The following is an 18,983-nucleotide window of genomic DNA, read 5'->3' as shown; positions in this document are numbered from 1 at the left end:
GGAAAACTCAGCAGTGGCCACAGGACTGGAAAAGGTCAGTTTTCATTCCAATCCCTAAGAAAGGCAACGCCAAAGAATGCTCAAACTACTGCACAATTGCACTCATTTCACACGCTAGTAAAGTAATGCTCAAAATTCTCCAAGCCAGGCTTCAGCAATACGTGAACCATGAACTTCTACATGTTCAAGCTTGTTTTAGAAAAGGCAGAGGCACCAGAGATCAAATTGCCAACATCCACTGGATCATCGAAAAAGCAAGAGAGTTCCAGAAAAACATCGATTTCTGCTTTATTGACTATGTCAAAGCCTTTGACTGTGTGTAAAATTCTGAAAGAGATGGGCATACCATACCACCTGACCTGCCTCTTGAGAAACCTGTATGCAGGTCAGGAAGCAACAGTTAGAACTGGACATGGAACAACAGACTGGTTCCAAATAGGAAAAGGAATACATCAAGGCTGTATATTGTCACCTTGCTTGTTTAACTTATATGCAGAGTACATCATGAGAAACGCTGGGCTGAAGGAAGCACAAGCTGGAATCAAGATTGCTGGGAGAAATATCAATAACCTCAGATATGCAGATGACACCACCCTTACGGCAGAAAGTGAAGAAGAACTAAAGAGCTTCTTGATGAAAGTAAAAGAGGAGAGTGAAAAAGTTGGCTTAAAGCTCAACATTCAGAAAACGAAGATCATGGCATCCAGTCCCATCATTTTGTGGCAAATAGATGGGGAAACAGTGGAAACAGTGGCTGACCTTATTTCTGGGGGCTCCAAAATCACTGCAGCCATGAAATTAAGATGCTTACTCCTTAAGTTATGACCAACCTAGACAGCATATTCAAAAGCAGAGACATTACTTTGCCAACAAAGGTCCGTCTAGTCAAGGCTATGGCTTTTCCAGTGGTCATGTATGGATGTGAGAGTTAGACTATAAAGAAAGCTGAGCGCCGAAGAATTGATGCTTTTGAACTGTAGTGTTGAAGACGACTCTTGAGAGTCCCTTGGACTGCAAGGAGATCCAACCAGTCCATCCTGAAGGAGATCAGTCCTGGGTGTTGATTGGAAGGACTGATGCTGAAGATGAAACTCCAATACTTTGGCCACCCGACTCATTGGAAAAGACCATGATGCTGGCAAAGATTAAGGGCAGGAGAAGGGGATGACAGAGGATGAGATGGTTGGATGGCATCACCGACTCAATGAACATAGGTTTGGGTAGACTCTGGCAGTTGGTGATGGACAGGAAGGCCTGGCGTGCTGTGGTTCATGGGGTCGCAAAGAGTCAGGCATGACTGAGCAACTGAACTAAACTTCTGAATAAAATTTTAAAGTCACAAAGACTGAAAAGTCTTTGCATTAAATTACTATACGATAAAAGCTGACATTACCAGTAGGTCCTGTTATCAAAAGTAGTATGAAAGAGTTAACTTATCAAAGTACAACTACTTACATTTCATTCCATACAGTTCCAATAATTTATATACTTTCCCCACAGGATTTTTTTCTCCTCATTCATAGTTTACTACTGCTACAAATGCCTGCTGTGATAAAATATCTCCAATAAAATTAGTTATCATTTACCACTTTATGCTATATCCTCTTTTGCTCATGTCCAATCAGCATCAGTCTTCCATTTTTTTAATCAAACTTTCAGCTGAACACAGTACAGCATTTAGGAAGGTCAAACAGTCAGCATTCCCTTAGTGACACAGAATTACCCTATGGGGAAATGTGCTCCCATAAGGCAGCACTGTATAAACATTTCATTAATAACTAGCTCTTTTAACTTTCTCATGCTCTGCCTAAATGTACCTGGCGACCAGAATCCCTCTGCTGCTGCTGCTGCTACTGTCGCTTCAGTCGTGTCCGACTCTGTGCAACCCCATAGACGGCAGCCCACCAGGCTCCCCCGTCCCTGGGATTCTCCAGGCAAGAACACTGGAGTGGGTTGCCATTTCCTTCTCCAATGCATGAAAGTGAAAAGTGAAAGTGAAGTCACCCAGTCGTGTCCAACTCTTCACGACCCCATGGACTGCAGCCCATCAGGCTCCTCCATCCATGGGATTTTCCAGGGAAGAGTACTGGAGTGGGGTGCCATCACCTTCTCCGAGAATCCCTCTACAAACTATTTATTCTAGTTTAACTCCAGTGTTCTTGCCTGGAGAATTTCAGGGACTGGGGAGTCTGGTGGGCTGCCATCTATGGGGTCACACAGAGTCGGACATGACAGAAGCAACTTAGCAGCAGCAGCAGCAGCAGCAGCAAGCTTTTAAAGCCTTGAAAATAAAATAGTTAAGACACATATTGAAGACATTATGAGGCTTCTACTGTGCTTAATACAAATTAAGTAATAGGTATTTTTTAAATTGTGTACCTTTTCAGGCCAACAACAACAAAACCCTCCATCTTTCACTTTTTTCCATTTGATCCAAAATAAGATCCTAACTCAAACAAAGCAAATATACTTACAGAACTAGCATCGACATCACTGTGGATGGCAACCGTCTTAATGCCCATCTTCTTGCAAGTTTTAATAACCTATATTAAAATACATTAATGTTATCTACAATAGTAATGTATGTTTAAAGGGATTTAATAGTAAAATTCACAGAGTAAAATGAAAAATAAGATTAAAATCCCACTCACCCGACACGCAATTTCTCCTCTATTAGCAATAAGAATTTTATCAAAAGTCTAAAGAGAGGAAAACAAACACATAAGAAACTGTTAACTCTCACGATGAGACCAGAAAACATCAAGCTTTGTCTGCCACACTTACCACTGGGCATAACCCTAACAAGCACTACTGCCTACATGGTATCAGATACTATGCACGTGTTCACTTACAACCAGGCTACTACTAAACTCGTCTGGCAGGATCTGGCCTTATAATTACCCTGTCAAAAAAGTATCAATTGATGAGGTTCAATAATTCATAAAGGAACTACATTTCTTGCCAAAAGATAATTTTCAAATGAGATTTCAAAAAACTAAAAAACTTTAGTTAAAACTGCTTGAGAGTTTACTTGTTTTCTAAATTCAGAGAAATTCTAAATGTTATGTTTCTCAAAGTCAAGTCTGATATAATTTATATTCCATCTCTTTGGGATTGGGGCATAGCATTAAGTGGTATTTTCAACAACTCAGAACAGATAAACTAGTTATACTTTTACCCAAAGAGTTCCAGACCACACAGGTTATGCTATTTGAGTATAATGTTGAGTTAATGCTATTGAGTATAAATGTTGAGTATAACATTAAGTATAATGTTGTTTGAATAATCACATTTTGAAACAGCTAAGGCCACATAATAGAAAAAGATGTTCCATTTTGTGTAGGGTGAGAGACCTAAATTCTAAGCCCAATTCTGCCATTAATGACCTATTTCACTCTAAGTAAATCCATCTCTCAGGACTGCAATCTCTTGATTTCCACATAAATAAACTGATATAGCATTCTAGTGGGAAACTATTTAATAAGGTTCTCTCCTGACTCTAGAACTGAACAAGCTACTCTTTTTAAAGAAATGCACACGAACAATTGTAAGTAACTTGGATGCAATACATTTTAGTACACAATGATCGCTGGGTTAGTGAACTGTTGCATGTTAAATGGACCCTTTTTTAAAGTTTTAGTCATATTACTAAAAGAAAAGTTAAAGGTATATATGATCTTAAAAGTACTCTTGAATAACTTAAAGTAATATGTTAACCTGAGAGCAAATTACAGAATCTCAGAACTGCAAAAGGCCTTTAAAGTCTTGACTGAGCCTTTATACCACACATGGGCTATCACACCCAACTGAGACAAGCCTCCACCTGGGCCCAAAAAACACCCTAATCCCACCTAGGGCTTGGAGCTATAAAATCGTGTGTGTGTGTATGTGCGTGTTAAGTCGCTTCAGCCTTGTCTGATTCTTTGCGACCACATGGACTGTGGCCCAGCGGGCCCCTCTGTCCTTGGGATTCTCCAGGCAAGAATAGTGGGGTGGAGCTATAAAATCGTGTGTGTGTGTGTAAAATCATGTATGTGTGTGTAAAATCATGTGTGTGTATGTGTTCAATCGTGTCTCTTTTCGACTCTATGGACTATCACTTTCCAGGCTCCTCTGTTCATCGGATTCTCCAGGCAAGAATACTGCAGTGGCATGCCATTCCTGCTAAACAGTAAGCATATACTAAGAAAACCTGTTCCTACTTCCCTGAACTGTATCTTCAAACACTGATTAAATATTAAGCAGACTACCTCAGATAAAAGCAGCACAAACACTGGAACTTACACGTTAAGCAACACATTAACAACAAATTATAATAATATTACAGGGAGTACAAATTCCATCGTAATTTCTATGGAAGGAGTAGAATGAAGGTTAAGAGCTAGTCTGAAGCCATCCTGGCCCAGTTGGAATCCCAACACTACCATGTGTTCCTCTGTGGACAAGCCAGCCTACCGGACACTCATTTCCCGGTTCGTAAAACGGGAGTAAGAGCTACCTGACACGGAGGTTCCAGGAATCTGAATTCACACCGTAAAGCCTTTAGTGTAGGGCCTAGCATGCACTATATACTCAGTATGTGTTAGCTAGAGTGTTGTTATTCGATCCTTTGGGCGGCAAACCAGATTACAAATCTAGGAGTGTGATTCTGTCTCACGGGGACAAATCTGTGCCAGCCATGACTGCAGCGCTTGACACACTCCTACTCCTCTCTGTTCAGGGCTCCTGATGGTGAGTGTTCTGCGCACCTTGACTGGGCCACAAGGTGTCCAGGTGAGACATTTTTTCTGACGGTGTCTGTGATGGTGTTTCCAGATGAGACTAACGTGTGAATCAGTAGACTCGGTAAAGCAGACAGCCCTCCCCAGTGTGGCTAGGCACCATCCAGTCCATGGAGGCCTCACAGACTAAACGTGGAGGAAGAGAGGACTAGTTCTGCCTGCCGGGTTGAGCTGGGACGTTGGTCTTCTACCCTTGGACCTGGGACTTACACCATCAGCTTTCCTGGTTTCCAGACCTTTGGACCTGGACTAGACTTACACACCAGCTTTCCAAGGTGTCCAGCTTGCAAACAGCAGACTGCAAGGGACTTCTCAACCTCCTGAATTAGGTGTGTTGGTCGCCTAGTTGTGTCTGACTCCCTGCGACACCAGGGACTGTAGCCTGCCAGGCCCTTCTGTCCATGAGATTCTCCAGGCAAGAATACTGGAGTGAGGAGCCTTTCCCTTCTCTAGGGGATCTTCCTGACCCAGGGATTGAACCCAGGTCTCTTGCACTGGAGGCAGATTCTTTACCATATGAGCCACCAGGGAAACCCAGGAATTAGGTGAGTCAATTAAAAAAAAAAAAAAGAAATTTCTATATGTCTCTCACTGGTTCTGTTTCTCTGGAGAACCCTAACAGAGGACTATTAATGGGTTACCAATAGTACACAAGTTCAATAAAGCTAATACCAATTAATCTTCCATACTTAAGATTTTAACTAAATAACAAATGAATATGGTTCAGATCTTAGAAGGTAAAAACGGGGGCACATAGTAGGGACACCCAGGTCCTTGCCTTAAAGGCAACAATTACTACTAGTTTCCTGAATATTCTTCCAGATAGGCTATGCGTATAAAAGAATATATACACTAATAAATTTAAACCAACTTTTTTTTTTGGCCACATGACACAGTTTGTGGGATCTTAGTTCCCTTACCAGGGACTGAACCTTCACCCTCGGCAGTGAGAAAGCAGAGTCTTAACCACTGGACCACCAGAGCACTCCCTAAACCAACTTTACACCTCCCGTCTGCATCAATAAGTACAGGTAAATGTCAAGTGCATTTGATAACTTCAATGTACAATACAGCACAATCACAACAAAGTGTGTTAAGTGCTGTGTTAAAGGCAGCAAAAGCAGAGAATGAAGAGTATGTGTTAATAAGGCAGTGACATTGAAAGCAGATGGTAACACAAAAAACTACAAGTAATTTTTAAGATAGCTCAAGCAAAAAACACAGTATGGGGTACTGTGGCAAATAAAGCTGGGGTAAAAATGCCCGATTAAGAAAGGATTTATAAGTCATTTAAAGACCTGGGACTGGGACCTCCCTGGTAGTCAAGTGGTTAAAATTCCACACTTCCACTGCAGGAGGCACAGGTTCTATTCCTGGTCAGGGAACTAAGATCCCACATGCCTCTCTGCATGGCCAAAAAACAAGAAATAATAAAATAAAATATATGAAAGTTAATTTCACCTGTTTATTTTCAATGTGGCTATTAGAAAATAAAAAATTATATATGTCCTCCAATTGTCTCCACTTTACATTTCTATTGAGCTACAGTGAATATAGATCCTTTATTCTCCAAATTTCAAGATTCTTTTGAGTAGTTCTGTATACTTTGGCTATTTAGAAGACCACTTCATTCTCAAATAATCATTCATATTAGTTCTACTTTAATGACATTCGATTTGAATCATCTCTTCTTAACCAAAACTCTTCTTCTGCCTCTTTGATGCCTTCATTGTCACCAAATCATGTTTTACCTCCAATCACCACTTCCAGTTCCTTTATTCCTCCATTACAGGCCTCAGACATTATCATATACCAAGATTTTAACCAGAATTCCCTTGTCCCCAAATTTACAATAACCATAATTGCCTTCACTCAAAAATAGTTACAAATATTAAGTAAATGAAAAAAAACTAATAGTTTAATCAAAATCTCTCAACTGCCTAGTCTAAGAAAGAATGTATTAGTGATCCTGCTGAAAACAAAGGAAATACATTGGGAATTTATTCCATTTGCGATATAGGTACAAATACAAAATTAAAGCCTCAGGCTGTGGTCCACAATGAAAAAAGGAACAAACGCTGAACACCTATAGAATCTATGATGTATGGCAATAAAAAATGACACAGCATCAATAAAATGGAACCTGCCCGGTGAACACAATGTGGAGACAACAAAACATTTTAACTTAGCTGTCAAAACTGTTTTTGAAATACTTACTTTTTCATTAGAATCATATCCAGCTGAACAGAGAGTACGAGACACCACTAAGTACCGTCTTGAATAATGTGGAACATGCTACCAAAAGAAAGGGGAAAAAAAAAAAAATGAAAGTGAAATAAACGACAGATACTTGAATGAGCTTTAAAAATATTTTTCACTGAAAAAAAAAAAAAAAAAAAATAAAGCCAGGCTTGTGTTTACGCTGAAAAAAAAAAAAATAAAAATAAAGCCAGGCTTGTGTTTACGCTGAAAAAAAAAAAAATAAATAAAAAAAAATAAAAATATTTTTCAGGGTAATTCTTCCAGTATGCTTCTGGCTACAGTGTTTCCTCAATCAATGTATGTAGTTCTAAGCAATATACCTTAACTATAGAAGGTAAACCCCAACTAGACACATTCCCTTGGCACACATGAGAATCCAAAGACATCAAAACAATCTCCAGAAAAGTGTAAGAGTCAATGGGTCAAATAAAATCTGAAGAAAAGTCTTTCTGGTCATGCAGACAGATACAGCGGGATCAGAATGTCACACACCACACAGAACTTCATACAGCATGCAACAAGCGTCGGCTTTCAAAGAGCTTCAACTTTAACAGGGCCCAGAAAACAACAAACTAGTTTTTATTTGCTAATGTCTGACACATGATTTCTTATTTTACTTATTCTGGTATTAATGTGGCTTGGCAGATAAAAATGAAAAGGTTAACACTAATAATCAAGTTCACTTTAATTCATTACCATATACGTATGTGGAAAAAAGTGTATCTTAAGCCTTTAAAACATTAAGAAGAATCACTAATCAAGGTTATAGCAAAGGTTTAAGAAAATAATTTATCCTATAGTCACTGATGAAGGTAAATCAAGAAAAAAGCAGGGTGAGGGTGGTGGCAAAAGGCAACAGGTACTCAGAACGTTCTAACAGCCGAACAACTCAAACAGGAAGCAAATAATTTATAACAACATTTTAAAATGAAAAAAATGAATCCAGTTATTTTTTTTTAGAAGTATCAAGCGCCAAATTACAAAATGTAATCTTTATGCAGAAGTGAATACACTTTACAAAATAAAACCTAGTAAAACTTACCACACCAAGTAAAAAGGACTGGTGATGAATAATGAGCTGAAAATGGGAAGAAAACTGACTTCACTACTGTCTCCCTTTCCCAGACCAAAACACTCTTACATTTCTGTAAGCATCCCTGTGAATTCAAACTCCAATGTAGAAAACTGAGTCTCAAGAATTTTAATTTTTCAGAAATGTCAAGTCTAGGCTGCAATGGTAAGAAAATTTAAACACAGATCTGGTAAAAGCATTATTAATTTTTTTTGAGATAATATAAATAGTGGCACTTCCACATTAATACTAAACATCTGTGCAAAGAGATGATTTGGTGTTTAAAAAAAAATGTACAAAGCGGGGTACACAACCACTTTTTGTGATTAAAAAAAAATTCAGTCTTCCACTGCCCTCAGCAGAATAGCTATAATCTGGCAACTTTACTCTCACATCAGATTTAACAGGATAAAGGTAACACCTCCTCACTTAAAAACCATATATTGTGTTTATAGCTTAGCCAACGCAGAAGGCAAACTCAGAATAAAGAAAAGGTCTTCCGTAGTGGTTCAGTGGTAAAGAATGCGCCTGTCAATGCAGGAGGCCGGTATGCAGGAGGCGGGTTCGATCCCTGGGTTGGAAAGAACACCTGGAGAAGGAAATGGCAAATCACTCTAGTATTCTTGCCTGGGAAATCCCATGGACACAGGAGCCTGGCGGGCTACAGTCCATGAGGTCACAAAAGAGTAGGACACGACTTAGCAACTAAACAACAACAACAAAGAAAAAAAAAAAGCAAAAGCTACCTGGGATTTCTCACATTTAGTCTGCAGCAAGGCAGCACTCGGATATTTACACAAGAAGTAAAGAGCACACCAGCTTCCTAACAATTTTATACAATGAACACAGTTTACAGTTTTACCAATTTTCCCTAATATCATAAGGCACATAACAGGCAGTTGTAGGAATATGTCAAAATATCCTTTCACAAGAGTATATACAAGAAAGGATTTTACAAAAATCATACATGTGTCTTTAATTACTAACAAATAAAGGGCATAACTGATTCCTGATGGCAAAAGCCAAATGTGAGTCTTTCAGAGACAAAACACAATCTGGGGTAGACATTTTAGGTATTCTAATAAGCTTTGGGGAGAGTAAACAGTGATGTTTATGTCTGGGGAAGGGAACACTTCCCAGCATACTGCCTAGAACAGAACTCTGGGAGAAGAGATCAAAGAGCCTGAGTTCTAATCCTAGCTCAGTCTGACACTACTTCCAGGACTAGAGCAAACCACTTTAACTCCCCAGGTGTTTTTCTTAGGTGCTCACGTGCTAAGTCACTTCGGTCGTGTACTACTCTGTACAACCCCATGGACTGTCGCCCACCAGACTCAGTCCATGAAATTCTCCAGGCAAGAATACTGGAGCGGGTAGCCATTCCCTCCTCCAGGGAATCTTCCTAACCCAGAGATCGAACTCGGGTCTCCTGCACTGCAGCCAGATTCTTTACCATCTGAGTCACCAGGGAAGCCCAGTTTCCTCTTAAATCCCTACTAACCTACACAACTGTCATTCAAAACACAAAAGCTTATTACAGAGATTCTAACATGTGTGAACATCTGACACACATTATTATGAAGAATATGCAGTTAACCCAAACTGAACGTGTGGTCCAAGAAGATGGTAACACAGATCTCACTGCCAGACTGCTCCGAGAGCAACAAACACTGAGTTGTTTGGTAGAAATGGAGCTAATTTCACAGATTCGAATAAACATGACTGAAGCATTAAGTTTCAGTCATGAACTTAATGACTGAAGTTCATTAAGCCTCAGGATTCTCTCATCAGATGGGCTCATGAAAAAATGGACTAAACTGAACTTGGTCCTCAAGGGACAGTTTCTAACCCAGAAGAATCAGACATCTCCAAGTGGCCAAGCTCTGGGACAGGTCTGGGTCAGCTGACTCAGTGTAATCTACACTTACTCAGGAAACTGCCAATAACATAAAACTCAAATTTTAAAATGTCTACACCACACAGTTCTTGAAACTAAATCTAAACTCTATTACAAACTCTATTAACTCTAAAACTAAACTCTATTACAAATCGTTGCTGTTGTTCAGTCGTTAAGTCGTGTCCATCTCTTTGCAACTCCACGGACTGCAGCCCGCCAGGCTTCCCTGTACTTCACCATCTCCCAGAGTTTGCTCAAACTCATGTCCACGATTACAAATTACACCTGGCCAAAACGCAGGAGACAAGCTATAGCAGTATCGATCAATCAAATTGGGTTTGCTTGTTTTTTCATCTTTTTATTGCTATTTTTAAATACTTGGTTCTGACGATCTAACAGACTATATTTTACCACCATTATCAAAAAAAAAAGAAAGCATACAGCTTGTATACAAGTGAACTTGTGATACTGGACCCCAAATTGAAAAACACAGGTGCCCCGAATTAGCCAAGTACCTGGAAGAAGAAATGATGCAACCAGTCAGAACCTTAGCAGCAGAACACAACTACAGAGGAAAGACAGGAGTCTGAGCCATTCCCACAGCAAGCCCAAAGTGGTTTGCAGTCAGCCATACACTACTCTCTCGCGCTCCTGTTTTCCCCTGGCAGAGCTTCAACAAAGTTCAAAGCTATAATGTACACCAGTCAAAAATCAGATAATTTTGTAGAGCCACAACGTAATTTTTTCAAAAAATACAAGGAATGAGTTGGTAGAAATCTGCTAATTTGGACCTCTACATAGAATTTTTAATGTTTCTTATTTTTGTTAGGCATATAAAAAAACAGGCTACAAGCCCAGTCCAGAATTCTTTAAAGGTATGTTCTAGAATAAGAGTTCAAAGGAAAAATGTTAACCAAGTCCATCTATAAAGACCGTTTAGCCTATCACAGCCGAAAGGAGAAAGGTCAGTGTGTGCAAAACGACTTCCAGAGAACATACTGCTCTGCTTCTCTTCTGCAAGAATGAAGATTTTCTATAGTTTCCACACTTAGATGAGAAGCACCAGCTAACAAGGCAGCACATGGAAGTAGCACGACCTTCTGAGTTCACCACAGAGGTGAAGACCCGGCTCAGCGCTTACTCCACTGCTTCACAGGTACACAACACTGAGCAAATAATTCCTCTGGACCCCAGTTTTCATCTATAAAATGAACAACACGACACCTCCCTTGCTTTCCTGCAGAGCTGTCTTTAAAAAACAAACAAAAAAAGCCCAAAACACACAAGCCTTTATAAACTGTAAAGCACCAACGAAATGTAAGGTATTACCCAACAACTAAATCCCATTATGCAGCTGTAACTTTTTTTCTTAAAATTATCCCAGACCATTTGGGAGTTACCATTAGAGTAATAATGGAGTACTTAAGAGCTCTGATCTAGACTCAGATTCACGCCCTGGTTGGGAAATTGGCTCAGCCATTTCTTCAAGAGTTTTTCTCATATATAAACTGGGCATAAAACCACTTATCTAGGACTTAACGCTGACGTGAGGATTAAATAAGAATGTGTAAAATGCCTGCACAATTTTGCGTACGTTATAGTAAGAATGAATTAACTATTAACCAAAAAAAGGGTACAGCTTTTACACAAACTGTTCAGAGGCCTTCCAACCATTGCCAACAGCGAAATACCCTTTTCTAACCTAAGCCAGCACCTACTTTCACATTTTTCTGCTTGTAGCCTCAGGTGGCAGCCCAAACTCACAAATCCACTAAATTCAAGCTTAAAGCACAATTTAAAAACTAAACCCTACCAAATCCAGAACTCTTAACATAACCACAGGGGCATTCAAGTGAATAATATTAGAACAACTCTACTGACAGGCTAACTCTTTAGCACAATGCATTCTACTTCAAAGAAGAAGCCATCCTCAAAACTATGGGCCGATGGAGGAGTAAGATGAGCTTACCAAGGACAACAAAACACTTGTTAGTGATTCATCTTCAAAATTTCCAGGAAAAGCTCTCCTCCCACATTACATGACACAGAGCTGGTAAGCATGAGCCAACTGAACCTTTGAACATTTTAAGAAACCCAGAATGACGCGGGAAAACGCCCTCTTTAAAACACCACCAGAAGTCAGGCCTTTTCACCGTGAGATCAGGCCTTACCACTTAAAAACAGCTTTTCTTTCACTTACATTGACTATGTAGCCTTCAGGACTTCACTAGCTATCCCAATCTTCAGCTGTCTGCCAAGACTTTCACTTGGCAAGCTAGGCTGAATACCTAATATTTGAGAAAGATGATAAAATCTCAGGATTTACATCAACTATTTCTCAATATTAGGGCTTCCCTGATAGCTCAGTTGGTAAAGAATCGGCCTGCAATGCACGACAGCCCAGTTCGATTCCTAGGTTGGGAAGATCTGCTAGAGTAGGGACAGGCTACCCACTCCAGTATTCTTGGGCTTCCCTTATGGCTCAGCTGGTAAAGAATCTGCCTGCAATGCAGGAGACCTGGGTTCGATCCCTGGGTTGGGAAGATCCCATGGAGAAGGGAACGGCTGCCCACTCCAGAATTCTGGCCGGGAGAATTCCATGGACTGTATAGTCTATGGGGTCGCAAAGAGTTGGACACAACTGAGCGACTTTCACTTTCACTTCTCAATAAAACTAAGGGAGGGGAAAAAAAAAAGTCAAGATTCTCCAGTTGTGCCTCCACAGTAAGCTAGAACTGTGTGCATCAACTCTAAAGCCTCTTCATTCCAACCCAGCCCCCCAGCCAGGCCATTCCTCCCACCCCACCTATAGCAGATGCTGTGGGTTTACATCCAGCATCCGTTTTCCAGGCGGGGAAGGCCCCCACTGGTGTGCTGACTACCCACGGTTCCCACCTGCTCCCTGCTTTGCCCCATCTGCCTCAACCAGACAGGAGTTCTCTCTCAAGCCTGGAGTTACATCCCTCCCAGGCCACAACCACTGATTTGACTATCATGAAGTTCAAAAAGCTGCCCCCACTTCAACCTCAAGGTGGGCTCAACTTAGTACTGCAATCTGTGCTTTAGAGCTGGCTGTACAATATGGTAGCCGCTAGCCACGGACAGCTTCTGAGCACTTGAAATCTGCCAAAGTCCTATGTGTGCCAAGTGTAAAATACACCCTAGGTTTGAAGACTTCATATGAAAAACAAAACAGAAACCTTGTTAAAGTTTTAGATTTACATACTAAAATATTTTTAATATATCGGGTTAAATCATTGGTGTTGTTTAGTCGCTAAGTCGTGTCTCTTTGGCGACTCCCATGGACTGTAGCCCACCAGGCTCGTCTGTCCCTGGGATTCTCCAGGCAAGAATACTGGAGTGGGTTGCCATTCCCTTCTCCTGGGGATCTTCTGGATGCAGGGATTGAACCCGATTCTCCTGTACTGGCGGGCAGATTCTTTACCACTGAGCCACACTGGGTAAATATAAAATAGTAATTTCACTGCTTTAAATTTTTTTTAATGTGAATGCTGCTGCTGCTAAGTCGCTTCAGTCGTGTCCAACCCTGTGCAACCCCATAGACGGCAGCCCACCAGGCCCCGCCGTCCCTCGGATTCTCCAGGCAAGAACACTGGAGTGGGTTGCCATTTCCTTCTCCAATGCATGAAAGTGAAAAGTGAAAGTGAAGTCGCTCAGTTGTGTCCAACTCCTAGCGACCCCATGGACTGCAGCCCACCAGGCTCCTCGGTCCATGGGATTTTCCAGGCAAGAGTACTGGAGTGGGTTGCCATTGCCTTCTCCAATGTGAGTGCTAGAAAATGTTAAATTATACTTACAGCTCACATTATACTTTTTATTGCACTAGAGCAGTGCTTCTCAAACTTGACTATGCATCATTTTCACCTGGAGGAGCTTATTAAAACAGACTGCTGGCTCTAACCTCAGAGTTTCAAACTTGGCGGGTCTAGGGTGAAGCTAGAAAATGTGCATTCCTAACAAGTACCCAGGTAATGCTGCTGCTGCTGGCTAGAGTCCCCTGCTTTGAGAACCACTGCTCCAGGGCTCCCCTGTGGGATGAGACTGAATCTAGTTTCCACCTAGATCCCTTCTTTGCTTTGATTTTTTTTAACCCCTGCTCTAGCCTGCATTCTTTACGCTTCTCAACTACCACCCGCACGAAATCCCTCTTCAGGCTCTGCTTCGGGGAAACCTTATCATCCCACTGGTACAGAACGTTTTTTTTTTACACACTGTAACTTTCACAAAGTGCTATATTAATAGCAATCAATGAGACGTGAGTTATCACTGCATCCTTGATAAAAGAGTAACAAAGAAGTTTATTTTCTTTTTTTTTTTTTACTGGATTGCTAGTTGCCTTTATATAATGAATTCTACACATTCAGTGCTAGGACAAGGTTTGTTTATCCTCATTAATGAATGTTTCTTACTATAGGAAAGCCTAAACGCTTCCCTCTTTTCCATAACTGTTATGAAGCTCAAACTAATTTTGTCCCCCCGAGATGTATTAATTTGCCCTTTCTCATTTTTTCTCTTCACCCCAGAAAGACACCCCTCAGTTGTCAGCAGTCACTCCCATCTCCCCCCTCACCCCTCCCCAGCCCTTGGCAACCACTGACCTACCTCTGCCTCTGTGGCTCTGCCCACCCTGACGTTTCATACTTATGGGATCATACACTCTATGGCCCTTTGTGTCTATCTTTCAAAGGTCCTTGATTCTTCTCTTTCCTTTTATCTCCCTTTGGTTACAGCAAGTACTATTGGTTCTAGTTCCAAAACAGATCCCAAGTCCTACCAGTTTTCACCAACTCCAGTGCTACCAGCAAATCAACATGACTCTTGGAACCCTCTGAGTCCAGATACCTAAAGGGAAACACTACCGATCCCCACCCCTATTAAAAAACAAACAAACAAATAAACACCTTTTTCCTTCCCAATTTCCTTTTTCATCCCTGTTCTCCCATTTACCCAGTTTCTTAAAAACTGGAATCACTTAACTTCTGTTTCTTCACTCTATCAACATGTCACCATCTCTTCCCCTTATTTAGAAAAGGGTTTTACCAATCACTTCTCTGTTCTGAACCTCTTAAGAATAAAATCCAAAAAAAGCGCAGATGTATAAATACACAAATGTCCATAAACATTTTCATTCATCAAAAACTGCTTTCTGTAATAATGTTAGAAGGTTTTTTTCCCAAATGATTGTCAGAAATCTATAAGCAGGTGGAAAGATTTACCTCCAGGCAATGCTAAAGCATTCAGATTTGCTTAAACATTCTCTTCCATGACTAGAAAAGAAAATCATGGGCTTTAAGGTACGTAAAGCTTGAGCCTTTGAACTTCATGAATGCACCATATAATGAGACCATGACCCAAACGAGAGACAAACTGGAAAGGCAAGGCTTTGGGAGCATACTATCCAAGGTTCAACATCTATCTCAGCCAATTGTTTCCTTAAGCAAGTTACTTAACTGCTCTGAGCTTTTGTTTCCTCTTCTGTAAAGTTGGAATTTTTTTTTTACCTACTTGTTACAAGGCTAAGAGGAAATGTCTGAAAATCATATAAGGCATAAAAAGTTCAATAAACTGCAGCAATTACCACAAGTCCAACATCCTGGAGCCCCTGAAAAATGCAGACAGAAGGGAAAAAAAACTAGTTATTTAAATAGAATGTGTTTAAACAGCCAAAACAAAATAAGACTAAAAGGTGAACTCTAAGGACAGAGGAACCTGAAGGACAGTCCAAAGAGTGAGACACAACTGAGTGAGTGCACGGGCACGCGCATGCACGCACACACACACACGCACACACACCCTACACACACACGCAAACACACCCTACACACACACGCACACCCTACACACACACCCCCTACACACACACACACATGCACACACCCTACACACACACCCTACACACACACACACACACACCCACCTAAAAACAAACTATTAACTGGTTAAAAGAATGGTTAGAACTCTCTAGACTAGAGTTAGTCTGCTTTCCACCTAACCAAACAATTTACAGGGGTGGAGGGAGAAAGGGGAGGAATAAAATCTTCAAAAGGTTCGGCTTCAAACACAGACTCAGTAATGCATGTTTCAAGTTCATAGAAAAGAAGCCTGGAGAGAAGCTAAGCAGCTCAAGTTCCCTGCTTCTCCCACCTCCAGGAGAAATCCTTTACTGGCACAGAAATAACTCTTCCTTCAGTATCACCACACATTCAGCACTACTTTGTCAAACACTGTGCTAAGAAAACAGTAATAGACAAGATGCAGGCTCTGCCAACAAGTTTAAAGGAAAAAACTCGTAAAGAAAAATCAAAGCTTATATGTCATACAATAAGTGTACAGCAGTAAGTAGCCCAACAAATTCCTTCTCTCTTATCCTCTCCACTCTAACATATATCAGTGTAACAATCCCTCCCAACTTGAACATAAATGGCTTCCCATAAACCTGATAGCAGGGTCTACAGTAAGGCCCAGCATGGTCTGACTCCTACCTACCTCCTGGGCACCATCTGATCTCCATACCAAAGCCCCAGCGGACTTTTCCAGTTCCTTTATCTTGGCTTTCCCTCTGGCCCAGGCCTTTTGCATGTACTGCTGTCACATATAACACTTCTTCCTTCTCTTTTTTGCCTAGGAAAAAAGTCACTATGTCCTTCAAAACTGTGCCACTTTTCACTTCCAAAGGAAAACAATCCCTTAACCTTAAGCACAGTTTGAGCAAGTCACATAAAAAATTTCTTCATCTATAAATGGCTGTTGTAAGGACTGAATAAGTTCATTCAAGTAGAATACCACAGCAGTTTCTAGGACAAAGCTACAAATCTCAAACTCTAGACTTGGTCAAATCCCTTCATTTTATTTTCTTGATACAGCACCAAAGCCTCTCCCCTAATGGCGTTTTACACTTGTCTCCTTAACAGACTAAAATTTCTAAAAGAGAAATTATATTCATTCTATAGAGACAGAACACAGGATGTAGTCCAGAAAGATTTGTTAGGAAACAACAAAAAAAAATACCCGTAAGCAAGAAGCTGAGAAGTGACTTGTGTAATATGCAAAACTTCATGAGTGTGATTCCAAAGTCCATGCCTTTCCATATCATGTTGCCTCCTACATAAATTACATTTAAGAGCTTCACAACTGCAAATGAGGAGTCCAAAAGACATTAAAACATGAGAAAACAATCAAGATTAAGAAACAAAGGTCTTAATTGTGCACCAGCACAAAGAACTCCAGGGATTTTGAGTGTCAGCATTCCAAAGCTGACCCTAAGCTAAAGCCTGTGCAGACTGACTTTCACTTCCACGATCAGTTCCAGCTGCATCATTTCTCACCTGGGCCTGAGTTCTCTTCTTCTAGTAGAGTAGGATGGGCTAGATCATCTCTATACTGTCTTCCAATTCTAAGGTCCATGACAATAAATCAAGTTATGTGCCTATTTTGTTTTTAAAGGAAGAAAACAGGCAGTGTCCAGAGAAATACTTTAAATAATTTGTTCCAGTGACTTGAACTCTATTAATAAAGTCAGTTAGGTAGCATTTGTTTAGAAATTACAAGAAACTCCATTCTGAAGACAGAAAGTGTTAAGAGTCACAAACACTCCAAGGTGTTAAGGCTGCCACCCAGAAACATGAAAAAATACAGCGCAGAGACGCTGAGAACACAACATCCGCCTAACCACTACAAAGAAAAACAAAAACAAAAAAACTCACAAGACGTGTATACAGTATAATGTGATGTAATGCAATTAAAATATGCTCTCCATTCAAGTAAAGGTAGTAGCCTATCCCGACATGGTACTTTAAAAGGTGAGATAAACGCAAAACCCTAACTCCTAACTGAGCAGCAGTTTAGGGTCTCTTCAAAGGAGGAACAAGGCTGGAGAAAATGGTAACTATAAGGACCCTTACAAATGCACCTGAAAAGCTCAGAAGAAGCCAAAATCGCACGGCCCAAGAACGGAAGGGCGCGAAGGGCTGGGAAATTACAGCGAGGTGGCTGTCTGCGGCTCCCGAGGAAGCAGAAAACTCAACGCCGGCAGGCTCTTTGGGCCGCGCTGTCCTCCGTGATCCCCGGAGACACAGCTGGGACCAGGGATGCCGGCTCTGACCCGCGCCTGGGCGAGCTCCGCGGCGAGGAGGAATTCGGGGGTGGGGATGGGGGGTGCAGCACCGGCCAACGCCACGGGGTGCGGGGCAGGCAGCCCAGCCAAGCCCAGGCCCACGAGAAGTCCCGTCGCTCCTCACCTTCACGGTCCACAGCGCCACGCTCCGCATAAAAAGCTTCGGCCACCGCCGTCCGCGCCGTCCCGCGGTGGCCAGCGCCGCCGCCCCAGTCCAGAACCCCGCCATGGCCGCCCCTGCAGACCAAAGCTCTTCTGACCTTTCACCCCAGCGAAGGGGGCGGAGAAGGGGAGCGCCGCGACTGCGGCCAATCACGAGCCGGGGATCCAAGTCCCCGGCCCCGAGGCGGGCAGGGGCGGGGCCCCGAGCCACTAGCCCATTTGCAGCAGGAGGCACCCGGGCGGCTGGGCCGCAGTCAAGAGGACGCGGCCGCCGGCCGGCACCCAGCCACTGGTGGCGGCCGACGCGACCTGATCCCCGGGTTAAACCAAGTCGGGAGGACACGCGAGAGTTCTGGCTGCCGTTGATCCGCGCCTGCTTGGGGTAAACCCCGACTGCACCAGCGTCCGCCTGGCAACCTGCACGCAGTCATACCAGCGATCATCATTGAGTCACCTCCGCCCTTGACCACCCCTCGGCCTAGGGCCGCGGTAATGTTTTGAGTGTCCCGAGTTTCAGTTCAATTCAGGTCAGTTCAGTCGTGTCCAACTCTTTGAGACCCCATGGACTGCAATGCGCCAGGCCTCCCTGTCCATCACCAGCTCCCAGAGTCTACTCAAACTCATGTCCATCTCATTCCCTGTCGTCCCCATCTCCTCCCGCCTTCAATCTTTCCC

The 18,983-nt window shown here is 42.0% G+C and overlaps 1 protein-coding gene across 6 annotated transcripts in view; it reads right to left on the bottom strand.

The window, feature by feature from the left end:
• The window catches only part of PCCA (propionyl-CoA carboxylase subunit alpha), a 361,328-nt gene extending 342,596 nt beyond the window's left edge, over positions 1-18,732 (bottom strand). For 2 of the 6 annotated variants that reach the window (XM_027557905.1, XM_027557901.1), the window contains exons 1-4: positions 18,271-18,410; positions 6,999-7,076; positions 2,652-2,699; positions 2,475-2,543 (exon numbers count right to left, since the gene is read on the bottom strand). In XM_027557905.1, coding sequence (XP_027413706.1) covers positions 2,475-2,543; positions 2,652-2,699; positions 6,999-7,076; positions 18,271-18,375 — 300 coding nt within the window. In that variant the 5' untranslated portion in view covers positions 18,376-18,410. Of the gene's footprint in view, positions 1-2,474; positions 2,544-2,651; positions 2,700-6,998; positions 7,077-18,270 lie in introns of all 6 variants that reach the window. The other 4 variants (XM_027557904.1, XM_027557902.1, XM_027557903.1 and 1 more) reach the window with 4 other exon arrangements.
• Positions 18,733-18,983: the final 251 nt, after the last annotated feature.

The sequence above is a fragment of the Bos indicus x Bos taurus genome, chromosome 12, assembly GCF_003369695.1.
Source record: "Bos indicus x Bos taurus breed Angus x Brahman F1 hybrid chromosome 12, Bos_hybrid_MaternalHap_v2.0, whole genome shotgun sequence".
Lineage (NCBI taxonomy): Eukaryota > Metazoa > Chordata > Mammalia > Artiodactyla > Bovidae > Bos > Bos indicus x Bos taurus.
The sequence above is the reverse complement of the archived record's forward strand: the minus strand, read 5'-3'. Positions and strand labels throughout refer to the sequence as shown.